Source organism: Nannospalax galili, unplaced genomic scaffold (genome assembly GCF_000622305.1).
Source record: "Nannospalax galili isolate Female #2095 unplaced genomic scaffold, S.galili_v1.0 scaffold668, whole genome shotgun sequence".
Lineage (NCBI taxonomy): Eukaryota > Metazoa > Chordata > Mammalia > Rodentia > Spalacidae > Nannospalax > Nannospalax galili.
This window is the reverse complement of record NW_008358090.1, coordinates 582,940-610,585: the sequence shown is the minus strand read 5'-3', so window position 1 is coordinate 610,585 and position 27,646 is coordinate 582,940. Positions and strand designations below refer to the sequence as shown.

The window sequence follows — 27,646 nt, the reverse complement described above, 5'->3', positions numbered from 1 at the left end:
ATTCTTGTGCTTTCTTAAATTTTTCATGTTTGCTTGAGTGGTCTAGTTCGTCCACTTTATCTTCCAGTCTTGATACTCTTGTTTTCCATTTCATTCATCCTATTGATGAGGCTTTCTCCCGTTGTTTCTAATTGGCTTACTGAGTGTTTCACTTCCTTCTTCATTTCAGCCAGAGTAGTCAGGGTCAATATTTCTACCTCTTTTCTGAATTCATTCAGAAGTTTATCCCTATCTTCCTTCAGTTCTTTTATTTCTTTGTGCGCTCTTTTTTTTTTCTTTTTGAGACGGGGTCTCCCTGTAGCCCCAGCTGTCCTGGAACTCACTATGTAGACCAGGCTGGCCTTGAACTCACAGAGATCCACCTGCCTCTGCCTCCCAAGTGCTGAGACTACAGGTGTGTGCCACCACACCCAACTTCTTTGTGTGTTCTTTAAATTCATTGAATTCTTTTATCACGTTTATAATTGTTCTTTTGAGTTCTATGCCCTGCATTATCTCTAGGGGGTTCTCATTGTACTCCTCTAGAGGATTGTTGGTATTTGGTGGGGACCTGTTATTTTGGTTTATCATGTTATTATTTTTTCTCTGTGATTCTGACATGTGAATTTCTTTCGTAGTTTCTGATTCTTGTGTGAGACTCAAGCCTTCATGTTTAGGTCTGCTTCTTTTTGTAAACTTCATGTGTCTTTGTGGTTTCCTTTTTGTTCATGAAACGCTTGTTCATCTAAGCTTCCAGTTCTCTCTTTTGATTTTTATATTGGAGTGGCCAGATTGCTTTTGTCTTCAGGAGTTCCTACAGGGGCCCAAGTCAGATGAGGATCACATGCTCTCAGGCTTTCCCCTAAGGTCTGGATCCCTTCAGGAAAGATGTTGTCCTCAGGAATTTGGGGGCTGGACTGGCCTGGGGATCCCTTCAGGAAAGATTTTGGCCTCAGGAATTTGGGGGTTGGACTGGCGTGAGAGCAGGTCCCAGGAAAGATGCTGGTCTAGGGCAGCTGGTGGTGGTGCCACCCAGAGATGCAAAGGGAGATGGGGGCGGGAAGAGGCCCCAAGGGCTCCTGGGGACTGCACTGAGGAACTGGGTTGGTCTGGATGCAAAGGATCAGGAAGAGGAAAGGTCAGCCCCTGCATCCAGGAAAGAGGATCTCGGGTTGTGCAGCACAGGGAAGCAGAGGGAGGTGAGGGTGGGGCCAGACCCAGAGTGCTCTGGACCCCAGAAGGAACTGGGTTGGTCTGGATGCAAAGGATCAGGAAGCAGTGATGGTTGCCCCGGTGCCTAGGGTACCAAGACAAGGAATGGGACAGGTCCCAGGCTAGGAGGAGAGATGGGCAGGGGAGATGGGAGGGTGAATGAGGCTGGGGGAGTCAAGATGCCGGGGGGGGGCACAATGAACTTACCCGGAGAGAGGGTCATGTAGGTCCAGGGAAGCAGAGGGAGGTGAGGGTGGGGCCAGGCCCAGAGGGCTCCTGGGGACCAGGAGAAGGAACTGGGTTGGTCTAGATGCACAGGAACAGGAAGCAGTGGTGTCTGGGGTGCCAATACAAGGAATGGGACAGGACCCAGGCTATGAGGAGAGACAGGCGGGGGAGATGGGACAGTGAATGAGGCTGGGGGAGTCAAGGCTGGGAGGACATGATAGGCTTATCCCGGAGAGAGACCCATGGGTCATGCAGGCCCAGAGAAGCAGAGGGAGGTGAGGTTCGGGCCAGGCCCAGAGGGCTCCTGGGACCCCAGAAGGAACTGGGTTGGTCTGGATGCAAAGGATCAGGAAGCAGTGGTGGTTCCCCCAATGTCTGGGGTGCCAAGACAAGGAATGGAACAGGACCCAGGCTAGGGTGGGGGGGATAGGAAGGTCTATTATTTTTTATTTTTATTTTATGTGTATGCATGTACTGCCTGCATGTAGGTAAGTGCACCTGTGTCATACAATGTCAGTGGAGGACAGAAGAGGCTGTCGGATCCTGTGGAACTGGAGTTTCCAACAGTTGTCAGCTGCCATGTGGGTGCTGGGATTCGAACCTGGGTCCTCTGCAAGAACAGCCAATGTTCTTAACTGCTGAGCCATCTCTCCAGCCCTGATATTTACATTTCTTATTATCAATTTTTTACTGTCTAAGAGGTCCCTTTCTACTGCGTAGCTTCAGGCTCTGCCCCATTGGCTGCTACTGTTCCAGGTCCTCATCCCAGGGTTTTGCACTGACAGATGCAGTTGCTGAGTGAGCTGACAGTGTGTGCATTGGGCAATGTTTTCTGGGCCACAGGAAGCCAGTGCCATTGGCCACCTGCTCTGCCATCTCTGCTACTGCCGGCTTACTTTGGCAACATGAGATCAAAGTCAGAGTTGGAGAGGAATTCATTCTGTGCCCTGTGGGTGCAAGATACTTCCTGTCCCTGTGGAACTGTGCTTCCTGGTGTTCCTTCACCTAACCAGCCATCCTTTCAGAACTCCTGCTGCCCTGTGCTTTGGAAATAGTGCAGCAGCCCGCCAGGCTGACCAGCAGGGCTTTGAGTCTCCTGAAGGACAGGGATGCTTTTGGCAGGCACCATCTCTAGAACACGTGGTACCCAGCCTGACTGTTGTCCCCAGTCCTGCTGCTATCTCTCAGTGTGACTGCTATCCCTAGCCCAGTCACTGTGCCTGGTATGGCCACTGTCCCTTGAATGGCCACTGTCCCTGGCATGGCTGCAGTCCCCAGTCCTGTTGCTGTCTCCCAGCGTGGTTGCTGTCCCCAGCCCAGCTTCTGCCCTTGGCATAGCTGCTGCCCCTAACATGGTCCCTATCCCTGACATGGCCACTGTCTCTCCTGGGCTCCAGGCCATGCTCAGCTCTGTGGCAGGGAAGGGGGTAGTTAGGGAGGCTCTGTGTACAGTGAGGTAAGGTTTGTGCATGCAGAAGGCTGCAACCTTATTTCCAGGGCTTGAGTCTCATGTCCCATCCCCAGGGTTTCCACAGTCTTGTTCCTAGGCTGACTCCATCTAGGCCTGGGACACGGGGGACAGGGAGCAGCAGGGTGATTGCTCTGACTTCAAGGGCTATGATGAACAGAGAGGGACTTTGTCCTGCCACCAGGAGCTGCCTCCCAACAGGACTGAGAGAGAGCCTGTAAAAGGACAACATGATCCACTCCCACCAGGTAGCATGGCTTCCTCCAGCTCTGCTCTTAGGCCATCTTGTAAGGCCAGGGGGCCCAGATACACAGAGAGACTGGTGCTTTCCAGAGGCCTTTGGAACATTTTTAAATGGTCCCCAAAGTGTTTTCTAAGTTCTTTGATATGTTTTCTCCACCTGGTGAACAGGGTGTGGGCCTTGAATGCCAAGTGTAGGTCACACTTCCTGCTCTCTCTCTCTCTTTTTTTTAAATACTTTATTTATTATTTTTGTTCTATGTGTATGTGTGTATTACCTGCATGTAGGTAAGTGCACCCGTGTCAAGCAATGCCTGTGGAGGACAGAAGAGGCTGTCGGATCCCCTGGAGCTGGAGTTACGGACAGCTGTTAGCTGCCATATGGGTGCTGGGATTCGAACCTGGGTCTTCTGCAAGAACAGCCGGTGTTCGTAACCACTGAGCCATCTCTTCAGCCCTGCTCTCTCTGCTTTTGTCCCTTAGGATTCTGGGTTTGGTCTGCAGAGGTTTCACTGTCTCTGGTGACTCTAGAGAAGGGAGAGTGGGCTGCTGTGTAGTTTGAGCATTGAGAATGGCCCTGTGCCCTACTAGGCTTATGGGGACCTGAAGCCTTTGTCCCCCAGCATAGCACACTTCAAGAGGTCTAAGGATAGGGCTAGAGAGATGGTTCAGCCATTAAGAACACTGGCTGCTCTTGCAGAGGACTAGGGTTCAGTTCCCAGCACCGACATGAATGGTCCATAACTCCAGTTCCAGGGAATCTGACTCCCTCTTCTGACCTCCCTGGGTTTGCACAAATGTGGTACACTTACATACATGCAAGCAAAACACTCATACACGTAAAATAAAAATAAATGTGTCAAAAAGATTTTAAGAGATCTAAAAGGATGGCCCAAGAGTGAAGGTTGCTGGGACCAGGAAAGGATTCCGAAAGGCTCTATGCCTTCCATGTTTCACTGTAACACCATTAGGATAAGAATTGGATACTTTTGTCTGAAGGAGTCTGGGTTCCTGCATTGCAGTAAGAAGCTATGTTGATAAGTGATTAGTTTATCCTCAGCCAATGAGGGCAAGGGCAGAAGCTCTGCTGTGTCGGCTGCCTGAGCACAGGATCAGGCATGGGGACCCACAGAGGCATTTAGGTAGACACCTTGGATTACACACAGCCATTAGTTGTAAACATAGTGGAAGTACAGGGACAGCCTGAAGCATGCAACCCAAGGAAGCAGCAGGCCGTGGGTAAGCCATCGGGAGAGGCCAGGTATCTACAGGGAGCACCTACAGCTCCTAGGCAACCCAGGAGGGCCCCAGCTGCACTGTGCAGTGCATAACAGGGACTGAACCCACATGTTATCTTGTGAATTCTCTTGTTCACCTCCCATAGCTGTAGTCTTTCCAAGTGGATGCAGCTCTTAGTGGTTTGGGAGTGGGGGTTGAATGGGATACTTCCTCTCCCATCAGTCCACGTCTTGGACCATTCTTGGCAGGCCTTGGGCTACATGGGATGTTTATGTGGCTGGGACACTCGAACCCGGGTGTTTTCCTTCACAGCAGCACCTCTTACCAGCCGTTGTGAATTAAATGCTCCAGGTGACCCTTCACCCTTGCTGCTCTTAAATTCATGCTTTAAAAACAGCTTAATGAGGGGTTTACTGGCCCAATTGGAAGTTTTTATTAAGATCCATTAGTGCAGGAACAGAGGCTGCCTGCAGGAAGCGATTAGTACAGCTGCCTGGCCCAGCAGGCTCTACCAAACCATTTCCAGACCTGCAACTGATGTTGAGTAGTGGCTCACATACCCTCTGCTATAGTTTATAGTCCTTCCTTCTCCCAGCCCCAATGCTCAAGAAAGCAGTTTCCTTAATTAAGTTATCCTTACAGTCAGAGGCAGCTTCCATGGCCAACTGTGAGCTCAACAGCTGCTGGGCTGCCACCAGCAAGCTAAACCCACACCACCTTCCAGAGACCCATCTCTGTTGACTTAACCCTTAGGTGTGTCATTGGGGGAGGAATGGCCTCATGGAGCCCAGTTCTGGAAAGTGTCAACTCAGGCGGATAGCCCTCTGTCCCAATACCATATCCAATCATAACCTTCATGAGAGCCCAAAACAGCCTGACTCCACCATGGTAGGACCACTGTGTGGCATGTTGGTCATGGACCGACTCAACCAGCCATTCCAAAGTGGCCTAGGGTCAGTGTTTACCCAAATAGGGACCAAAGATCATATGACACCCTACCCTTACCAGCCTCTAATTTAAATCTGGTGAAGATTACTTAAAATGTTTTCTGGGTGTGGTGGCTTATCCCTTGGATCCTAGCACCCAGAAGCTGAAGCAGGAGGATTGCTGTAAGTTTGAGGCCAACCTGGGTTGCAAACACACAAAACCAGGGTTAGGGATATAGTTCATCTGATATGCAGGAAGCCTTGGGTTTGATCCCAAGTGCTATGCAAACTGGGCTTGGTGATACATGCCTGCAATCCCAGCGCTCTGGAGGTGGAAGCAGGAGCATCAAAAGTTCAAGCCATAATCAGCTACCTAGCAAGTTTGAGGCCAGCATGGGCATCATGAGAGTCTGTTTTCCTTAATCACATGATCACGAACTTGTTACTCACTCTGGGGCTTGCCCATCATCAACAGCTATTGCCTCCATATCCAAAGCATGGCTCTCTTTAATGAACAGACCCTGCGACATTAAAGAAGGCCTTTCTTCAGTCCTGAGGCTGCTAGGTGGACTTTTTCTGGGATTCTTCTGGCTTGCCTTTTGGTTTTATTTATGCCATATTGTTTAGAAGTGGGGTGTCTTACCAGCACTGATTTGCCTATCCATGGTGTAACAGCCATGGATCAGAACATAGCTGCTGAGTACTTCACATATATGTCTGGTGTCAAGGAAGGCATCTCCATTTCCTCCATTCTCAAAGGCAGCTGAGTCCATTGGGCTGTTGAGGGACTTGGTGCGAGTCCCCTGCAATGAGGGTCTGTCTGATTTCAAGTTTGTTCCTTCTGAAGTCACTCATGACTGCTGAGTAGTCTCACCTGCCAAGCTGTCCATCTTCTCCAACATAATACCCATCTTCATTTGCTTCCCTTCTCCCCTCCCTGTGGGTAGAACAGCCATAAGCTGTCTCCTTTGTGGTCTTGAAAGAACTGATTTTATTGATCATATTTTTAAATATTTTTATTTTATGTGTATGAGTGTGTTGCCTGCACGTATGTAAGTTCACCTGTGTCATACAATACCCAAGGAGCTCAGAAGAGGGCAAGACCAGAACTGGAATTCCAGATGGTTATAGCCACAATGTGGATGCTGGGAATTGAACCCAGGTCTCTGCAAGAACAGCCAGTGCTCTTAACTGCTGAGCCATCTCTCCAGCCTCCGTATTTCTAATTTTTAGAAAGTTATTATTTGTGTGTGTGTGTGTGTGTGTTTCTTTCTGTGATGTGCATAAGCAAGCATGTACCACAGCACTTGTGTGGAGGTCAGAGGACAACTACTTGTAGTCAGTTATCTCCAGCTTTATGTAGTGTACTAGTTTCATTTCTGTGACTGTGATAAAACACCGACTAAAAACAACACAGGGAGGAAACGGTTTATTTATCTTACAATGGTAAGTTACAGTCCATCATTTCAGGAAAGTCAAGGCAGGAACTCAAGCTGCTGGTCTTGCCACACCCACAGTTGAGCACAAAGAGCATAAATGCATCATTACTGCCTGCTGCTTTTATCTAGCTTTTGCTTCTCTCCCCTCTCCCCTCTCTCCCCTTTCTCCCTCCCTCCCCCTTCTCTGCTAGAAGTTAGATTTGTTTCTCCACTCAGTGGAGAAAGTTCAGGACCTCAGCCTACAGAATGTGGCCACCTACAGTGGGCTGGGTCATCTTCATCAATTAACCATCAAGATATCCCCACAGACATACTCACAGGCTAACCTGATTGAGGAAATTACTCAATTGAGACTTTCTTTTTAAGTGATTCTAGGTTGTAGGAAGTTGACATTTAAAACTATCACATGTGTGTTCCAGGAATCAAACTCAGGTTACTTTACCCACTAAGCCATCCTGCAAGCCTCTGCATCCATTTTCCCATAATGTATTTACATGAATCATTCCTGGTGTGTCACTTTTAGAGATTGTCAGTGCACTGTCATGTATAACAAGGATCACTCACATGCCCCTAATGGTTTTCTCACCATCTCAGTGTAGCCATATCACAGATAGAATTTTTATGCCAGATTTTTAGTCAAAAGTCCAAGAAGTGATACAGATAGAAATGATTTTTTTAAATTTGTTGTTTTTATTTTATGTGTATGAGTGTATTGCCTGCATGTAAGTGAGTGCACCAGTGTCATGCAATGCCTCGGCGGTCAGAAGAGGGCTTCGGATTCCCCTGGAACTGAAGTTAAGGATGGTTTGCAGCCACCATGTAGGTGCTGGGAATCGAACCCAGGTCCTCTGCAAGAGCAGTCAGTGCTCTTAGCCATTGAGCCATCTCTCCAACCCCACAGATAGAATTTTTATTGAGTTGTCATTCCATGCATTATGACTATGAAAATATTGTTGACTGCTGTGCCAAACAGAGCTATAACGTTTTTTCTATTAACTTTGTTTTTCCTAGAGTTGATTGTTGCCTCTTCTTTTGTGGTTTGCTTAGTTTTTTATCTCTGATCTTGTCTCATCAACTTACTCTAAATAGTCCAGTGCAATTTCTCAACCCCTCCTGGTATTTTTATTCTATAGACTTCAACACAATACACAATCTGTCTTTCCACACTGTGGAGGTTTCTGTTCACAGCCTCTCTGGTACCACTTGGGACAGATGCATTTTAGACATCTGGATTTGGAGGTTAGCTATCTTTGCCAAATTCTGTTCCACTTGTTGATTTGCCCCTCTCTGTATCTTAGGGATCCTTGTGATCCACAGGGATGGGTGACCTCAGGCTGGAGAGAAGTCTCAGCATCAGTAGCCACTTTTTCCACTGCCACCTCTTTCTCTCCCCTGACTTAGTGCAGTATTCTTAAGAAGGATTATTTGTCAGCCCTTTGCATGACCACATTCACAGGAAGACACCTGAAAGCAGCTGGTAAATGCGATCCTCATTTCTTGCTCAGCTTGCAACTGCCTGTGTGAGGCAAGGCAAGCCATGTTGCCTCTTATAGCTTTCCCCCATGCAAGTATTGTGCCCTGGTTCCACCGAGCAACTGAGAGGCTAGAAAAGGGCTTTGGTCTCTTCAGACCCCATCGAGATTGCCAGCTGGCCTGGCACCTCCAGCACCTGATGCGTGTCCCCTGTGCTTCCTGGCGCCCAGGCTCCTTGATTGATAGCTATGGAAGAAGTCTGCGCCAGCAAGCCTGACCTTTGCCAATGTGAGGAACAGGAAGAGGCTCTGCTGTCTGCCCCAGTCAGTGTCTGTGTGCCAGGGTCTGCTGCAAATACTTTGATGTTCTAAAACAAATTCTTAAAGAGGAAGCCGTGCTCTGTGCTGTCATAATGGCAGCTCTTGTGTAGGGGTTTGTGGGAGGAGACAAGCACTGATACAGTTTGGCTTCTTCCTACGGTTCCTAAGTATGTGTAACGGCCTCTTCTTAACAGTTTGTGTCCTTTGATCCGGCTCTTAGGATATATCTCTGTGGCAGGCAGAATGTAGCTGGCTTTCCATTTGGTCCCACCCATGATACACATCTCTGGGGCATTCATAGGCTGACTGTGAGGAGGAGTCAGGTGAATGTTATTATTATCGTATGTGTATATGATTAAGGACATGTGTGTACCATGGTGCACATGTGGCGGTCAGAGGATGACCTTTGGGAGTTGATCCTCTCCTCCTGTGGTTCTGGAGATTGAATTCAGGTTGCTAGCTTGTATGGCAAGCACTTTCACCCACTGAGTCATCTTGCCAGCCCCCAGAGGTGAACTTTTATGTGTTATCTATGAACAGTTTATGATTTCTATACTGGTTGCCCCACAGGCACTGTCCATTTTTCCCCCTGTGCGAAGGCCTGCCAAGCAAATATTCCCTGTCCCATTACATTCTCTGGCTTCATTTTCCTCCACCTTGTGACATGGACCTGTCTTGTGTCTTTCTTTTTTAACCTGCCTCTCTTCCTACCACTGTCCCCATTGAGGCTGGGTCTTGCCCAGTTCCCCAACAATTCTTGCAACATCCTGGGCAAGAGGAGCTAGGCATCCTCCCCAACCAACCGAGGGCCCTGGCCATGTGCAGCAGTCACAAGGAGGCACCTTCCTACATTGTCACCTAGGAAGAAATGCTTGTCTTCTCCAGGTCACTGAAGCCCAGGGGCAGAGTCAGTGTGGCTCACTGAGACACCTTATCAGCTGTTTTCTCATATTTTCAACAACATGCTTCCAAAGGCAGAACTACTGACCAGTAGCAGCATAGGCCTGGGGCTCCTGAAAGATGGTTTGTAAAGTAGCATAGTATGTACTGCCACCAAGGCACCACTAGCCTGGGGACATGGCTCCATCTCAGTGAATGTCCACAGTAAGTGGTTTATCCCAGCTGATGGCTAAATGCAAGATGGCTAGCAGAAGCCATGGCCAGAAGCAGCTGCTCTCTGGCAGGTGTGAGTGTGCTCCCTGAAAGTGGCAGGTGACCATGGGCTATAGGTGACTGTGGGATATAAGTGGACTGTTGGCCACAGGTGACAATAGGGACACAAGTGGACTGTGAGACACAAGCAGCTGTGGAATAGGAGCATCCACAGGGTGATCATTCACAGGTGATTACCACAGGCTGCATGGGGCCCTGCATGTCTCAGAATTGTTTCCCTTTGACACCCCACAGAGGCCACTGCCTACATCTCCACAATAGATGGTCACATGGTAGGATCTCATCACTGTCATCACCACAAGGGACATGTAGGCACCAGCCAAATGGCAGTGGAAATGAACCTGCCACACTTTCCTGGCTATGGTGGTAATGACAGGACCAAGTAGGGAGATATTGAACCCCCTCTGTGACTGCAGGTCACCTGACTCTGGAAGGCACAGACATGCTGAATTTTCTGGTCACTTCAGCTCTGAGGTTAACCTTAAAGAATATATACTTAGCACCAGAGACACTGAGCTCTTGCAGGCTTTGACAGCAATCTGGCACACACTGCCTTGTTTATCAGGCAGCACCCACCATCAGTAGGTGTGGCCTCTGCTGGTCATATGGCAGGATCTCCCTGGCAGCTAAGGGCCTGTGGTCTCCTGCATCGAGGTTTACCTTCTTCCCAAGTTGTTCTCAAGACCAATGCTGTCTTTCTGGCTGTGCCTGATAGTGGTCAAATGTGTCACAGCTAAACATCTAGCAGAGCCAGCACCAACACTGTGGCATCAGATATGTACCCAGAGAAATGGTGCTAACAGCACCTCAGAAGATGACCTTGCAATAGCGTCGTGCATACAGAGGAACTTCAGTGAGAGGAGAGAGTCTCACCCTCCTCTTGGTGCTCCCTGCATCAGGAACTCAGTGAGCAGGGAGAACCTGGCCTCAGGCCCAGACGCCAGGCCACAGACCTCTACTGAGCTTCTCAAATGCCCACCAGGGCCCAGGACCATACAGAGATTTGATATCAGCCTGTTGTTCTTGTGCCCCAGTCTGTCTTCTAGACACTCCTTGACTTCTCATGGTGGTGATAGTGGGGAATAGTCCATGTTCCATAGAACATGCCTTGAATTGAGTGTGTTCTAAGCTTATGGTGGTTAAAATGGGCATTGGGTTTGGGGAAGACTGTCCCTACCGTGAGGGCTCTCTCATCTCACTTAACCTGATGTTATCTGGTTAAGGTGTGTTTGCCATGTATCCTCCTGTCCAGTTATAGCTTCCTAAAGGAAGTAAGTACCTGCATCCATTCACCAATGAAGGGGAACCCCATGCCACTTAGAGGGGTGTCATACAATTTATAGACATACATTAAAGACACACAGCATGGTGGAAGATTTGGGGAGGTTCCTCAGAGTCACACACTGATTTGGCATCTTACCTGCCTTGGTTCTACTGAGACATTCTGAGGCGTGTCCTGCTGCCCTTCCCACAACAGATAGCTGTCCTTTGACCCCTCTTTGAGGAAGAGCTTCCCTCTCTTCCCAGTGTTTATCACAGAGGTTATTTTATTCTTGTGGAACCTAACATTGCTGTGCTCCTTTCTGTGGCTCATGTCTGTGATCTTCCTACTGGTCCCCATGCCCTAAATGGCCCATCTATGGGCCTTCTCCCATACCACCTGGTGCTACAAGGTGTTCCAGGTATTCCTCTGTCCTATCCCTGCCTTAGATCAGGCTTTGCTCAGGACTTTGGTCCTTCTGTAGAGAAGGGCATCAGGAACCAGAATGTGATCCTGGGTATGCCTGCTGCTCCAGCCTCTCAATGGACAGAAGTAGGAAAGTTAAGGAACATACAAAGAGGAATGAGATATGGGTGTAGCTTGGATGGCCCTCATGGTATAGACTGAGGGAATACTGCCTGCCATGTGCCCACTTGCTGTGTCCTCAGGGCAGCTGCAGTGAGGGAGGCCAGTCCATGTCATGTGAAGGCTAGGAGGAATTTGACCTGTATTCTGATCTCTGGTGGTAGTGACAGTCTGTTTTCTGTCAACACTAAGACTTGGGGTGAGGCTGCAGGGGAGATATACGCTTTATGGTCAGTACTGTAAACTTGAACCTGCCCTGCCATATCAGATCTGAGACCTTGTGAATCTGGATATCATATCTCTGTGTGTAAGTTTTAGCATCTCACTGTACATTTGTGGAGACACTAAATATGAAATATAACAGAAGCTGACTGCAAACAAATAGCATTTGATAAACATACACAGAACATAGCAATACTGGACTTGACATAAGGTGAAACAGTTTGACGTGTACAGTTATTCTCCTCAGCCAAGTTTTTTTTAAAGCACAGACTATGAACACCACTGTAAAAACTCAGTAGTTGGGGCTAGAGTGATAACTCAGTTAGTAAAATGCTTAATATGCAAGCTTAAAGATTTGATTTGATCTCCAGAGCTCATGTGAAAGAGCCAGGCCTGGTGATACTCACTTGTAATCCTAGTGCTGGGAAGGCAGAGACAGAGGGTCCCTTAGGGCCCATTGTCCAGCCAGCTTAGCCTGTTTGTTGAACCTTATGTCCCAGTGAGAAACTGTCTCACAAAATAAAAGGTGGATGGCCCCTGAGGAACTCAACGTTGACCTCTAGCCTACCCATACACACATGGGCAGGCACATAGGCATAAATACACAGGGAAAAAAAAATTTTTAACCCAATAGTTTGCTGAGGAGGTTTAGACCAAGAAACTCAGTGGAGTAGGCCAGCAATAAGTCACCATCTCCCGCATCAGCCTCGGGAATTATTGATAGGCGATATATATGACCAGGAGCAACTGAGGCTATGGCTGTCTATGGAGGATGGCGTAGCTTGTGGTCAGGAGCCATGACCCTCCCTGAAGAATGGCATAGCCAGTGGTCAAGAGCCATGATCATAGGAGCCCCACAGTTGGTCTCCCTGAAACAGGGTTATGGATGTGAGGAACCATCTCTGAGTTTACAGTAGGACAAGGAGATTTTGAAGGCTCAGGCCTAGGACATTGGCTAAACATAAACCCCTCTTCTCTGGTGATTACCCAACACTGACTGCAAGGCTGTGTCATTGCAGCCATGTAGGCAGAGGCCTGGCCAGGGAAGCCCACTGCCTTAGGACAGAATGAAGGCCCATCTGCTCTAGGAATTGCCCATCTGACAGCCATGTGGCTGGGAAACTCTGGGCCACCTTTTTTGTTTGGCCATGGATGCTGGTGGTTTGGGGGATGAGGGTAGGAGGACATCTGCAGGAGGTGGGTACAGAGGATGGCAAGGGGCTACCCAGACCAAACTCATGGCTTTGTTAGCCCCTCCAGAGGCTTCCCTGCCTGCCATGGACTCTGTGGTTGTGAGGATGATGAGATGAGTGGAGGAGTTTGTGATATGGGGTTAGGCAGGGCATAGATGGGGGACTGATAAGCCAGGAGAAATGGAGTCTTGGTTTGAGCTTCTGATGCAGGCAGTGACCTGGTGAGCACAGGGCCAGGGGTTTTGCTCATAACACTGGAAGCACCACATTATCTCAAGAGTAAAGTCTGAATATCCCGAGTGAAGGCAAGTTCCAGATGGGCCATGGCTGCCTGCCAGGCTGCGGCATTTTGTATAACAATGGGTGGCATTTCCCATCCATGTGCTGTAATCTTTAAGGCTTGTAAGTTAAAACCTTATGTTTCTGATTTACAATGAATACCTTTCAGAGTACCTTACACAGGCACATCTATGACAGGGAAGGACAGTGTTCCCTTCCTGGCCTAGGTAGGTGGCTGCTGCATCCTACAGAAGCCCTCCAGCCCTGTCTCAAGCTCTCCCCACATCTGCATGGTGTCAGGTATGGCTTCCTCCAGTTCTAGATGGTTCTTGGCTTCTCATTTGGACAGTCTGTGCTGCTGTCAGTCAGAGATGCCTCAGCCCAGCAAATTGTCACCAGAGAAGAGTACACCATGGGTCTGTTTCATCTTTATCACCCTTCTGTCTAACAGGAAATATTCTGCTGTCCACCTCCACCCCCACAGGTGGATGTTTCCTAGTGGTTTGACCATGGTATGCCAGCTTGTGTCTGTATTTTGCTTATGAGTCACTGAAGTTCTTCAATCTGTAATTTATGTCTTTTTAAGATTTGGTTAATTTTTACAGTATTTTTATCGGTTTTCTTCTGCCTCCACCTCCAGTTCCAGCACACACACACACACACACACACACACACACACACACATGTATGTATGTATGTATGTATGTATGTATGTATGTATGTATGTATTAGACCTTTACTGTTCTGTATGTTCCCAAAGCTCTATTCTTCAACTAGTCATTCCTTTTGGTGTGCATGACTTTGCCTTCTCTTCATGTCCATTGCCCTTTTGTTCCCACTCATCAATCTGTTGTTGAGCTCATCCAGTAAAATTTTCAATTCAGCTATATTTACTGCCCTGTGGTCAGGTTTTCTTGGTTTGTTTTAATCTTTGTGTTTAGTTTTGTCTGTGAATTTAAGCTCTATTCTTCAACTAGTCATTCCTTTTGGTGTGCATGACTTTGCCTTCTCTTCATGTCCATTGCCCTTTTGTTCCCACTCATCAATCTGTTGTTGAGCTCATCCAGTAAAATTTTCAATTCAGCTATATTTACTGCCCTGTGGTCAGGTTTTCTTGGTTTGTTTTAATCTTTGTGTTTAGTTTTGTCTGTGAATTTTCCTATCTGTGCCATGTGATCTTTTTTTTTTTTTTTTTCACATCCTTGAACATACTTACTATGCTTGCTTCATCAGCTCCAGGGCCTACAATCTGGATTCAGAATAAGAAGGGGAAGGCAATAAGTAAAATATGTGATGTGGTATCAGATGTGGGAGACGGTGCTGGGATGAACTGAGGCTGGTGGTGAATGTTACATTCAGGGAAGGTGTATGAGTCAGACTCTTTATCACTGTAACAAATACCTGAAGGGAACCATTTAAAGGAGGAAATTTTGGTTCATGGGTTCAGAGTTCTCAGTCCATGGTCAGCTGGCACAACTGTTTCTCAGCCATGAGCATCATAGTGGAAGGTGTGGTGCAGAGTCGTTTACCTCCTAGCAGCCAGGAAGCAGAGAGGCTGAGTGGGAGGGGTCAGAGAGACAATGTATCTTTCTAGGACAAACCCCTAGTGACCTACTTCCTCCAACTAGTGCCCACCTCCCAGTTATACCATCACGTTAAAATCTATCAGTGGATTCATTCACTGGTCAGGTCAGATTCCTCATGAACCAGTCACCTCTCAGTGATTGGATCAACCAGCTGTTTAACCAAGCCTTAAACATATACCCAAACCAACAAATGTTCATGTCTATCTCAGAATGGAAAAATATTAAGTCCCTTTCCAAGAGTCCCCAAACCTCAGTAGTTATAGCATTTTCCAAAAGTTCAAGTCCAGATTTTTCTCCTCCCACCCATTGCCTGGCCTCCAGTCTTTCCTTTGAAATCTAGATAGTAGCTGCTATAATCCTATAACTTCTGCATTCTACATACCTGCAAAACCAGCATCATTTGGATAACACCAAGGTCTGCTGCCAGTGGGAGCAATAGGCTGGGCTCTTTTGAACCATAGCTACAGCAGCCTGTGAACACTTGGCAACTGAGTGCAGTGAAATGATCCTGACCAAACTACTTCCTAAGGTAGTCTTATGGGACCTGGTACCCTGGTGACACTTAATCCAAGGGTTAGTATTCCAATGAGTTTTTTATTTTGCAGCCTTGAGCCTGTGATGGATTGGGTGTTGATTCCTGAGATGCCCTCAAGGCATCTTCCCTATTCTCAGTCAGTGCTGAGGGCATGGTTTTTTGTTTGGTTTTGTTTTTGTTTTTTGAGACAAGGTCTCCCTGTAGCCCCAGCTGACTTGGTCTCTACTCTGTAGACCAGGCTGACCTTGATCTCATGATCTCACAGAGATGCACCTGCCTCTGCCTCCTGATTAAAGGTTTGAGGGCCACCATACCTGGTTTGACTCTTTTTAAAAAATGGTGTCAGCCGGGTGTGGTGGCGTATGCCTTTAATCCCAGCACTCGGGAGGCAGAGGCAGGCTGATCTCCTTGAGTTCGAGGCCAGCCTGGTCTCCATAGCGAATCCAGGCCAGCTGGGGCTACAGGGAGACCCTGTCTCAAAAAGACCAAAAAAAAAAAAAAAATTGGTACCAATCTCTTTAACATCTTCCCTCAATGCAGCTTCTTTTGCTGGCCAAACTGCAAGCATTTCAAGTCTTACTCCTCTCTTTTGTTCCCTAGTCTCACTATAAACCTGGCTAAAAGCACCTGGCAGTAAGGACACTAGTCTAAATGCTGGACTGTTTTGACTTTCATCAAGTCAGAGCCTGTCTCCTTTAAACTCAATACTCCTACAAAGTCTAGGGGCATGGACAAAATGTAGACCACCTCTTTGATACATTGTAACCCAAAGGCCTTTTGTCCAATTCCCAGTCTCTATTTTTTCCCATCTGAGACCTTATGAGCACTGTCTTTACTATCTGCATTTCATTCAGCATTCTGCCCTCCACACTCTCCAGAATAGCTCCCTTAGCTCTACTTATACCATTTCAGGCTTCTGTAGCCCACACTTTAAACTTTTACAAATTCCTCCCACAAACTATATCCAAAGGCTTCTGAATCTTATAGTCAGGTAAATTCACAGTGCAACTGCAGTTCTCAATATCAGTTTTCTGTGTCAGTCTCTTTTCATCGTTATGACAAATACAATTTAAATAAGGAAAGGTTTATTTTGACTCACAGTTTCAGAGGTTTCAATCCATGGTCACTGGGCTCTGATGTTCCTGTGCCTGTCTGTGGTGATGAAACATCATAGCAGGGAACATGTGATACAGCAAAGGAACTCTGTTTAGGGCATATAGGAGACAGAGAAATGGAGGGAGTGTGTGCCTGTGCACCAGGCTTCTTGCTTTTGCTCCATCAGGGCCTAGCCTATTGGAATATGCTACCCACATTCAGGGCTGGAGGAGTGGGTCCTGGGGCAGAAGCATGAGGCAGGTTTGGGAGGAGACCCCAGGGCAGGCATAGGGAAGAGCCAATCATGGGTGCTGGTCACTTTCTGTCTGAGTAATCACATAGCTTTTTCCTATGAAACTTAACGTTACCTGGCCTTGCAATCTTTGACTCTTCCTCCAAAAGAAAACATTTCTGGAAATTTCTCCCAGCAGCATTAAGAACAAGATGCATTGGAGTGTCAAACTCTGAGTGAGGCACTGAGCCCTGATCTGTGGCTGCGTCACACCCCTCCTTAACCTTGTCATAGCGTCTGGGAAGGCACTAGTCTTGTTGGCTATTCCATGTGTAGAGTGGGTCTGTGGAATGGGCTATCCTCTGCATACTTTCTGCCCTAGCACCAGTGCCAATGTCTCTATAGACCTCTGAGAGGGCTAGAGGCACCCATTTTCACAGAATTGAAGACATTGCAGAGATCCGGGGAGCAGTATCCACCCTGGGTTTCCAGCAGAGCCCACAGGGCTGCCCTAGCCTCTAACATTGCCTTGTGGTGGTGGTACAGGAGTTTTACGCCCACTTCCCAGGTGAGCTGACACTTCTTCCTGACAAGTGTACAAGTTCACATGGTAACTGGGCATGCCACACTCCACCTGGGAGCAGCCAGGCCCATCAGCTGTATTGAAGACACCAGAAAAATTTGAAAAAGCTTTGTGTAAAATGTGAGGTGAGATCACACCCCATTTCAGCATTAAACTGGTGCACTGTGGATCTACTGAGATGCCACATTGGGGTACATCAATGCCACTGAGCTGTTCAGGTCCCAGGAGTCCCTGGAAGGAGCAAGGCTGGACTTAGGGCAGCAGATGGGTTTCTTCCTATGTACCCAGGGCACTCAGCTTGGGGAGCAAGTGGTATGTGAGCTCGTCTAGCCTTGTTTCTGCATTGAGGCATACACCACACATACCTGAGCAGGTGCTTCCCCTGAGACTGGCTGGGAATTGGGTCCCAGACCTGTGCAGTCCACCATGGGGACCCTAGCCCTATAACCACAGAAACTTACATTAAGATGAGCTAAAGTTTAAATTTTTTAAATTTCTCCCTTAGTCACATGAGCCACATTTTTAACACTCAGAGGATCATATGACCAGTGGCTCCTTGACCTCCCAGCAGTGACATGGAGCATCACCATTGTAGATAGTGCCACAGGGCTATGGTGCCTAGCACTTCCTCAGGATTGTGGCCCTTGCTCTGAGGCTGGGCAGACTGCTGCTCATTTCCACACATAGGAAACAAGAGAAAGCCCGGGAAAGCATATGCCCTTTAGCATGCTATATGTTAAATATTTGGAATATATTCATCCAAAAAAATCTCTCTGGCCAAGTCTAATTTCCGTTGAGGGGAAGCATATTCGTATTTATCCAGAGGCAATAAAGCTGCTGAGGTCACTACTGTGGATCCCGTTTCCAGGCTAGCTGGCGACACCTGCAGAGATCTAAGCAGCTGGGGGACACCCGGTGGCGCGGAAGTCTGGTTGTCCTGGCAACCAAGCATTAACAAGCACTGTGGCAGGCACAAGGACCTGGGTTGCCTCGAAGGTCACTGCCAGGGCACATGGGTTCTAGAGGTCACTTCCTGTTTCTCTGCAGTGCCTAAGATATCCTTAGAATACATATTAACAATCTGCTAAATGCTTTGCAATTGGAGCATGCAGTGTGAGTCCAGTTTCTCTTTTTAGTTTCTTGCTTTTTCAGACAGGGTCTCACTTTCTAGCCCAAGCTGACCTCAAACTTACAACAGTCCTCCTGCCTCAGCCTCCTGAGTGCCGGCATTGGCATGAGGCACCATGCTCAGTTTTTATGATGATTTAAATCACAAAGCCCTCATCCAGTGCTTTGAGAAACATCTGCTCACTAGAAAATGCTTTCCCACTTAAGGTCTGTTCTCTGTCTATGGTCCTGTCCTCTGAGGCTTGATCCCCACACTCCCACTCGTGGCTTGCTCCTCTCTTCTACAGGGTCAGTCTGCCTTACTGCTCATGGGCTGCTCAACACCAAGAGCAGCACAGCCTCTCAGACTGTGTTCTCATGACATCATACATGGCCAGCAGAGCAGGGCTGACGTGTGTGTGTGTGTGCGCGCTCACACACACACAGATAATCCTGCAGTCTGGTGCAGGGAGCTCAGCTGCCTCCAGAGGCAGGGCATCTGGGGTGAGGTGAGAGGGTAGAGGGTAAGGAGAGAAGGGTTAAGACACACACTGTCCTAAGGGACAGTTCTGGGTTAAATTCCTATCCACACCCCTATAGGCAGCCTTGAGTTTGTTGGGAAAGGGCATCTCTAAGTGGCACCTGCTTTCAGGTACTTGGCATAATGGGTGAGGTTGCCTCAAGATTGAATGCCAATCATATTTGGGGGGGGGTGCTGCAAGATGGCATCAACCCACACCCCCATGCACAGGACAGCTGTGTTGATAGGGCTCTGGTTGGCTGAGTCAGAAACCACCATGGGTATGCTCTGGGCCTGGCAGACACAGGATTACTCCTGGGAGTCAGCAGCCGCTGTGGCCTTATCTCCGCTTCCAAAGTATGGTTGTTTTCCAACATTCCAAAATTCAGGTCACACTGGGTCTGGTGGCACATGCATATAATCCCAGCACTTAAGAAGCATAGACAAGAGGGTTGGTATGAGTTTGAGGCCAGTCTGGGCTATATAGTGAGTTAGCTTAGGTTATAGAGCAAAAAAGACCCTGTCTCAAAAAACAGAAACAAAAACCCAAAGCTTGGGTTGATTTGCCATCACAGATGCTACAGGACAAACCCAAACTCTCAGAGGTAGCTTAGCAGAGCAGTACATGTAGCAAAACCACAGATTCAAACTTCAGAGGACCTGGAAAATGTGACATCATGAGTCCTTGGATCTCTGGAGTGGTCCAGCCTGCAGAACACTGCTTCCTCCATGTGGAAACAGTGTTTCCATGGCTGCCACAAGGACAGAGATGTTGCAGTCCCCAGGACCCAGCAGAGCCCCCACCACAGCCGTGGACCACAGAGGACATTGACCCTGAGGTCAGGAATGTAGAGAAGTGGGGGCTTGAAGCTCACTGGGGGCTGGGGAGTAGCCTCTTCAGTGATGTCATTGCCTGGACTAGCATAGGCCTGGGCTGCATTGCTCCGTGGTGGGCATATGCAGCCCATGGAGTTTCTACTGCCTCCAGCCCTTCTTTCTCATGCTAACAGTAGTACAAAGTGAGATTCTGCTATACTACCTCATAACTTCTTCTCAAATATAACCTATGAAAATTAAGGAAACTTTTAAAAGCTGCTGGCTCCCTCCAGGACCGTCATTAGAAGCCCCTGGGGTGGCAGAGGGCGGGCGGCTCAGTGCTGGAGTGACAGCCAGTCAGGAGGGAGTGCTTTGCCCCCTTCTCCCTGTTTTTAACAGTGGAGCTAATGGATTTCCTGTTCTTCACGTGGATGGTGCTGTCACTTTTGAAGGATCCATCTGTGCTATATTTAATTATTCTTTCTGACTATTTGAAATCATTCTGACAAGCTTGTGTGGCCTAGTTGCCATCTTTCTAGAGTGGCTATCTCAGGACCTGTCCCTCTGAGATGCTTCAAATCTCATTTCTTATGTATAGGGTTGGCCCAGCCTTTGACATAAGTGACTCTAGATCCAGATGACATTTCCTCATGTCTCACCTGTGTGTGATGCCTGCTACCTCTGTCTAGCTCCCAGCCTGGTACTAGCTAATGTAGCTAAGTGCACCTGTACCCTGACTATACCAAGTCCCATGGTAGGAATAACACTAAGGCCTTGCCACAGCATGATCTGTCCTCTCATGGTGATCCTGGGCAAATGACAGCCCTCGGACTGAGCTTCCCTGCCTGATGAGATAACATACCTAACAATAGGGCTTTTTGGAAGCTTCCATGTGTTCCCTGCCCCAAGACTCTTCCATTCCCATCCTACCAGTCCTCTCAGGTCCCCTCCCAGACTGTTAGACAAGCCCTCAGCTTGACTTGACTCTACTCTGCCCTTGGCTGGCCTCCAGTCTTGCATCCTGCCAGATGATGCCCACCACCCTTCACTCACTGTATCTTCTCATCAAGTTGATGTTCTTTGGATTCTGCCCCTCTCATCTCTCACCTTAAACTGTCTTTCATCCTGGTTGCTTTTAGTGTCAAACTCCAGCTCAGGTTCTAGGCCTTTGTTTGCTAAGGACACCTCCCCCTCAAAACACACACATACACACACACACACACACACACACACACACACACCACCCCCCACCCCCACCCCACCCCTGATAGCCTCTCTTTGCAGGGCAGCTGTCTACCTCCCCTTGCTGGTTCCTTATATCCCTTTTTTTCCAGCATTTGCCTAACCAAGGCACAGATCAGGCCACTAGGTGTATGCCTGGCATCTTTCCTCAATGCCAGTGAACAAAGGAGCAAGCACCATTGGTTGGTTTTATCTGACAGCGGGCAATGTAAAGCCCAGCCAAGGAGTAGAGCCCAATGGGTCCCTCTGATCTGCTTCTCCACCCGCCTGTAGTCTCTGGGGTCTGGAGTCACCTGGCTCTGCTTTGCATCTGACTCCTCCTGGTTGTGTTCAGCCTCCATAGACACCTGACCCTTCTGGCCATCATGAGAGAAGTGCCCAGATGGAGCACCTAGGTCTGATGCCATTGGGTTGAAAAATCACATGGTCTCTGCTTCCATTTTCTCATGATATTAAGCGTTGCCTTTTAGAGATTTGGTTCAGAGGAAACCACCTCTTTTCTGTGAATTCACAACAGCATGCTCTTCCTAACCCATACCAGAAGGAAGGAGGGAAAGCTGTACATACAGTTGATTTTGATCTTGGGAAGCCACAGTGGTCACTGTGAACAAGTAGGAAAGAGACTGGTGTGCCCACAGTCCTTCCTCAAACACATCACAGAGATGTGGCCAGATTGGGTTGATTACAGCTACCTAGCCTATCACTACCCCTGGATGACATCCCATCCTTCCTTCCCACTATTCCACATCCCTGTTTCCATAGGGTACTGGGAAAATTCATACTGAAATAGCTGTGGTTTCTTTCCCCTTCACCATACCTTTCTCTCTAGGGACTCACTAAGTTACCCAAGCTGGCTTAAGCACACTATGTAGCTGAGGTTGCCCTTGAACCTCTGATCTCCTCCTTCCCCCACCTCCTGAATGCTAGAATTACAAGCATCTACCATGCAGTGCCCAGTCTGTGTGGTGCTAGGGATTGAACCCAGGGTTTCATACATATTCCCAATAAGCGCTCTACCAATACAATCTCTTAAACATGAGACATTTGCTTCTTTCCAGGAATAGTTGTGCATGCGTACCCTCAGTACACCTGACCTCATCTGTGGTATCCAGTGAGGATAACTGCTAGAGCTGCCCAGGCCTACTGCACATAGCCCCAGAAATGGCTCTGAATGGAGAGTTTCTAAAAGCTGTTTGGAGAGGCTACATGGTGCCTCTGTTCCTCTTATGCAGCTTCTTGGGTACAACTGAAAATGAAAGTGGCAGACACTAAAGTGAAACTTCCAGAACAAACTGGGCATGAAAGCAGTCCACACAGTGCTGTCACTCAGGGCCTCTCATGGGCCTCTGCTGACAGATGCCCGATATGTGCCTCTGGCAGGACTGTGTCCCTATCACCCACAGAGTGAACGGGGCAAGAACAACACTGACCCCAGAGACCTGAGCAGCAGGCAAGACCCTATCTAGCTGACCCTGCAGAGAGGCCCTGGATCATAGACATAGGTGGGGGAGGGGACTGTTCAGAATGCAGTTGCACAAGACTGCATTTGTTGATGAACGCAGCCTCCCATCTCCTGCAGAAGGTGCCATCTCCTCTGTCCACTGCATAAGGACCTGGTACATTGGGCAAGAGCAGATAACTACCCGCCTGCCTGCATTGGATCACTTGGCCCCTGGCAGCAGGGTGGTTATTTGCTTTTTCTTGGGTTGCATCCCCCACATGCTGAAGCAGAGAACAATGGCCTTCCTTGTGCTCATGCTGCAGCTGCTGAGACACCACAGATCCAAGCAAAGAAGACAAGCAGGTGGGATTGCAGCAGCCCTTCCCTTCCCAGGTGTCCTGGGCCACTGCTACCAGGGCAGCCTCAGCTTCTGTCAAAAAGATCCCAGTGAGCTGCAGTCGTTCCATGAACTGCAGGCAAAGGTAGCAAGTCCAACTGGAAGAGACCCCCAGACCTTGGCTCAGCAATGTCTATCCAAGTAGGACAAGAATGTCCTGTCCCCTCCAAAGGCTGCAGGAGGGGTGAGCAACCTTATACACACTCTTCTTCCTGGCTTAGGCAGCTTGTCTCTTGTCACCCCACTCTGCCCTGTCATGCACCCCACCCCCCAGCCCTGTCACTGTGCCTCTCTCTGCACTCAGTATGTTTCTGGGTTCTGCCATTGTGTATCAGTCACTTTGATTGGTGTCACTCACTGAATTGAATGTTAAAATTCCATTCCTATGTCTGTAGAGTGAGGTGGCAATTAGGCAGGCTCTAAGCTCTGGGGAATGTGTCCCCTAAAAGCTGTGAGGCTGTGTGTGGCATTTGTCATGGTGCCAGCTCTACCCTGCCTCAGGGATAGCGGGGGGGGGGTGGCAGTTTGGTGGGTGTGGGGCAGAGTTGTGTCCTGCTTCCTTGAGGGGATGGGTGGACTTACTCCATTATGTTGTTTCTTGAGTTCTTTTACCTGCCCAGTAGAGGAGGGGATTAGAGCATGTGATCTTTAAGATTCTTCATCAAAATGGGTGCTGCTAGATGCTCTTGCCATGTTTATCAGACACTTCCCTGATCCACAGATACAACCTCAGGTATACCCATGTCTAATGCAAATTATCCCACAATAAAACTAGAGGAATTGTTGTGTAGATAGGAGGCAGAAGGTTGCTCAGCACATTCTGAGTTCTAGCAGGACCGAATTCAACCATGTGATGCATAGAGAAGCACTGGTTCCTCCAGAGGCATTGGATGGCAGCAGAAGCAGCCAGGCCACACATACCCAGAAGCCATCCCAGATTCTGGAAGCGGCAGTGTTGTCACTAAATGGAGGTGTTGCTTTTCTTGGGATTGCAACTCTCCCTCAGTCCTTTGGTGATAACTCAAAAGTGCTCAGCCCTGGGCAAGTGCCAAGAGCAGTACGGCTTGGCTTGAGGAGGCCAAGCCCCACCTGCCTTTGGCCCTCCAGCCCCAAGGAGTTCCAACTGTTGTGGCCACAGCCCAGCTCTGGCACCTACTGATCATGACTGCTTATTCATCCCACTGTAGCTCCCAGAGCAGACAGGCCCTTCCTCATGTATAGTCAGGGCTGTAGGCAGTGCCTATCAGAACCAGCTCGTGGCTGGTCCCTTTGCTGACAGAGGCCTCCTCATCAGGTAGACAACGTCCAGGGAGGCAGCCATTGAAGCAGACCAATGAAGACCAAGTACAGGGCAGAGAGGAGCTGGCAGACTCACTGGGGGATGGGAGGGAACCTAGTCAAGCAAAGCCCTAGCTGGGGGTGCAGTCTTTGAGGCTGGTGTATGAGGAGTGCATGGAGGGCACAGCTGCAGGATCCTGGTTGTCAGAAATAGATTTTCTCTTTCCAAGCTGTTCAAATCTACAGGACTGTTGTAAAAACATACCTGCTCCTGTGTGGCTAGAGTCCCACATTCTTACGGCACCTTTACCGTGCTTCTCATTAACTGATGCCCACACCTCATTCATACTTCCTCAGTTTTCCCTAATCTTTTTTTTTTTTTTGCTGGTCCAGGACTCCAGGTGACATTTAAATCATCACATTTCTGCTGAAGAATTTGTGTCTGGTCCTGTTTATCTGTTTAATCTTCAGTTCTGTCATTGTGAACCCATGGTACCTATCTCATACTGTATGTTATAACTTAATGCTAGTTAGCTGCTATGTTACAAGCTTTTAATTCTAAAATAACTTGTATAGAAAAGGCACTCCCTGTCTTCAAGAACTTCCTCTTGCAGTCCCTCCTGACTCTTCATCCCCTGTGAGTACACATGTGCCTAGATATTGCTGTCACTGAGCACTGATTATCAGCACATGGGGACAACGTGGCTCTGCCAGCCAGCCTGGCAGGGAGGAACATCCCTGGCACCTTGGGGTCATCATGCCTTGGATGGTGAGACCTTCTCTGCTGCAGAACTGTGTATCTTTGGGAATGCAGGGTTCACCTGCAGGCTGTTCTCATGGCATTTCCCATGCCAGGTCCCCACCAGAAGAATAGCTGATGTCCTGCACTAACACAGGGCAGCCTGCTCTCTTGGGGCCTGTTCCCAGTGTTGTCTGATTCCCTTAACCTGGGCCTGAGTAGAGTCTGCTCTTCCAGAGAGGTTGTCATGTCTGGTACCTGCATCCATACTGGCAAGCCTTGAAAAAAGATGTTTAAAGCTGAAATTTTTCACATAAACTATAAATGAAAGCCTTCCCACAAATGCCCACTGGCAGTGCATGACCAAGTGTGGGGCTCAGGCAGTGTTTGTGCTGTATCCCACACAGGATGACTAGTGGCATTTGAACTGGGTAGCACAGGGCCCTCCTGTCCACAGAAGTGGAACACCTGAGCTTGCAGGATGCCCTAAGCCCAGGCCACACGTCCCCCACTCAGAGCTCTACATCTTGTTTGTCAGGAAGACATGTGGTGACATTTGTGTGTCTCATGTCTCAGTTTCATTTTAAGGACTGCTGGTCAGGCTGAGCTTGGGGGTGATTTCTTTGTAAACATTTGCTCCCATTGACCTTACTCTGTGTCTTTTCCTGTCCCCTCTGCAGGATGGGAGTCACAGCTGCTGGAAACAGGATTCCTGGGAATCTTTCTATGCCCTCTCTGGACACTGTCCCACCTCCCTGAACACACCCCCACATCCCAGATCGTCCTGTGGGGCTTCCGCTGGCTGATCTTCAGGATCATGCTTGGAGCGGTAAGTGGAACTTTCATCTAATATATTTGGGAATAATGTCCCCAGGACACACCTGGCAGCTTTACTGGCTGGCCTTGGCTGGCTCATCTGGGGTGGGACACCTCTTGCTGATCTGCTGCTGCTACCCTGGCACTGACCTGGCCCTACCCACTGCATCCTCTGCCTCCTACCATGGTCCCTATGAACATTCAATTCAGCTACTCTCCCAGCTCTGTTGATGATCATTTTCTAGGAGAAGCAACCACAACTTTGAGTCCTTTCCTCAAGAGAACCTGGGGAGGAACCACTGTCCCCTTTCAGAATATCTCAAATGTCTCCAAGTTCATTTTGAAGTGATGAAGATCATATGCCAGAGGTGCAATGGTGAATATATGGCAGCATGATCCTCAGTTCTCACTCTGGGGCAGCTTCTAGCCATCTCCCTCTCTGTCTGCCTGTCTTTCCTTTGGGGCCCTGGCTTGCTTCGTTTAGAGGTAGAGCCAGATGTGTGCAAATTTTTTGTAGTTCAATGTGAATATCAGAGCCTGTGCGGTCAGTAGACACTGCTCTACTGGTGTCCACCTCCAACATTCCTGCTGTGTCACATGCTGTTCTTTCTTCCACTGATGATCACTGCTGTTTTTCAGAAACATTCTTTGAAACTTAGGCACAAGAGTGAGGTAACTGCTTTTGGCTTGAATGAACTATACAGACAATTTGTCCTTGTTCACTTACCTGTCTTCCATTTCTTGCTCTTTGATGAGATCTTTATTCTTTTAGAATTATTATAAAATATTAACTTTTCGGCCGGGCTTGGTGGCGCACACCTTTAATCCCAGCACTCAGGAGGCAGAGGCAGGTGGATTTCTGTGAGTTCAAGGCCAGCCTGGTCTACATAGTGAGTTCCAGGACAGCTGGGGCTACAGGGAGACCCTGTCTCAAAAAGACAAAAAAAAACAAACAAAAAAATTAACTTTTCATGACAAAAAATACTAACATTTCCATATTACAGCCTTGCTGCAAAGATTCACTCTCCAAGGATCTGTTTGCTTACTTTGTTTTCTGAGGTGACCAGCCCCAAACATACAGAGAAATTGAGGCACAACACAAACAGGTCCCCATGTAAGCAGGTTGTGTCCTTGTGAGAGTGAGACTCCTCCAGTACTTCCTTCAGTCTACAATATTCTTCATCTTCCCTTCCTGTCCTGATCTTGACTTTTGAGCTGCTCTGGTGTCAGGTCTGAGCAGTTTCTGGCAGCAGGAGGCCCTTCCTGTGTGCCCAAGGGCAGCTGTGTGTCCAACCCTTATTCACTAGTCAACAGTTGCTGACTCTGGAGGGGACACTGCCTCCCCACAGCAGTGGAGCGTGCTGTGAGCAGCTCTCTGGGATCGTATTTATGTGAATTTCTGGGACCTCCCTCATTGCCTTATGACTATGCATCTTGACCAGAACTGGCACCCAAGTGGTGCTATACACTATCTGTTCTAGTTTGATTTCTGTTGCTATGATAAAATACTCTGACTAGAAGCAACTTGGGAGAAGAAAGGGTTTATTAGATTTATACTTCTATGTCATAGTCCAACATTGAAGTAAGTCAAGGCGGGAGTTCAAGCAGGAACATGAAGGCAGAAGCCATGGAAGAACTCTACTTGCTGGCTTGCTCTCAGGCTCATACTTAGCTAGCTTTCTTATATGGCCCAGGACCACCTGCCTAGGGAATGGTGCTGCCTACATTGGGCTGGGTTAACAATCAAAGCAATCCCCTGCAGACATAGACATGCCCACAAACAAGTCTGATCTGAGAAATCCCTCAATTGAGACTCCTTTCTCAGGTTATTCTAGGCTGTGTCAGGTTGACAGCTAAAACTAACTAGGACACCATCTGCTCCTTGGAGGAATGCAGTCCATTCTCAAATAAGAGAGACTCCCAGAGTATGAGCACACCAAGCTTCTTCATCATTTTCTACCAAGCTCACAGTGGGGTACAGGCTTCAGTGGAGGGAGCCTCATAGGAGGCTTTGTGGATATA

The 27,646-nt window shown here is 48.3% G+C and overlaps 1 protein-coding gene across 4 annotated transcripts in view; it reads left to right on the top strand.

The window, feature by feature from the left end:
- The window catches only part of Lmf1 (lipase maturation factor 1), a 102,031-nt gene that overhangs the window by 23,271 nt on the left and 51,114 nt on the right, over positions 1-27,646 (top strand). For all 4 annotated transcript variants that reach the window (XR_003847502.1, XM_029557739.1, XM_008856158.3 and 1 more), the window contains one exon: positions 25,489-25,637. Coding sequence is in view for 3 of the 4 variants with exons in the window: in XM_029557739.1 (XP_029413599.1) it covers positions 25,489-25,637 (149 nt within the window). In the remaining variant the exon portion in view is untranslated. The remainder of the gene's footprint in view (positions 1-25,488; positions 25,638-27,646) is intronic.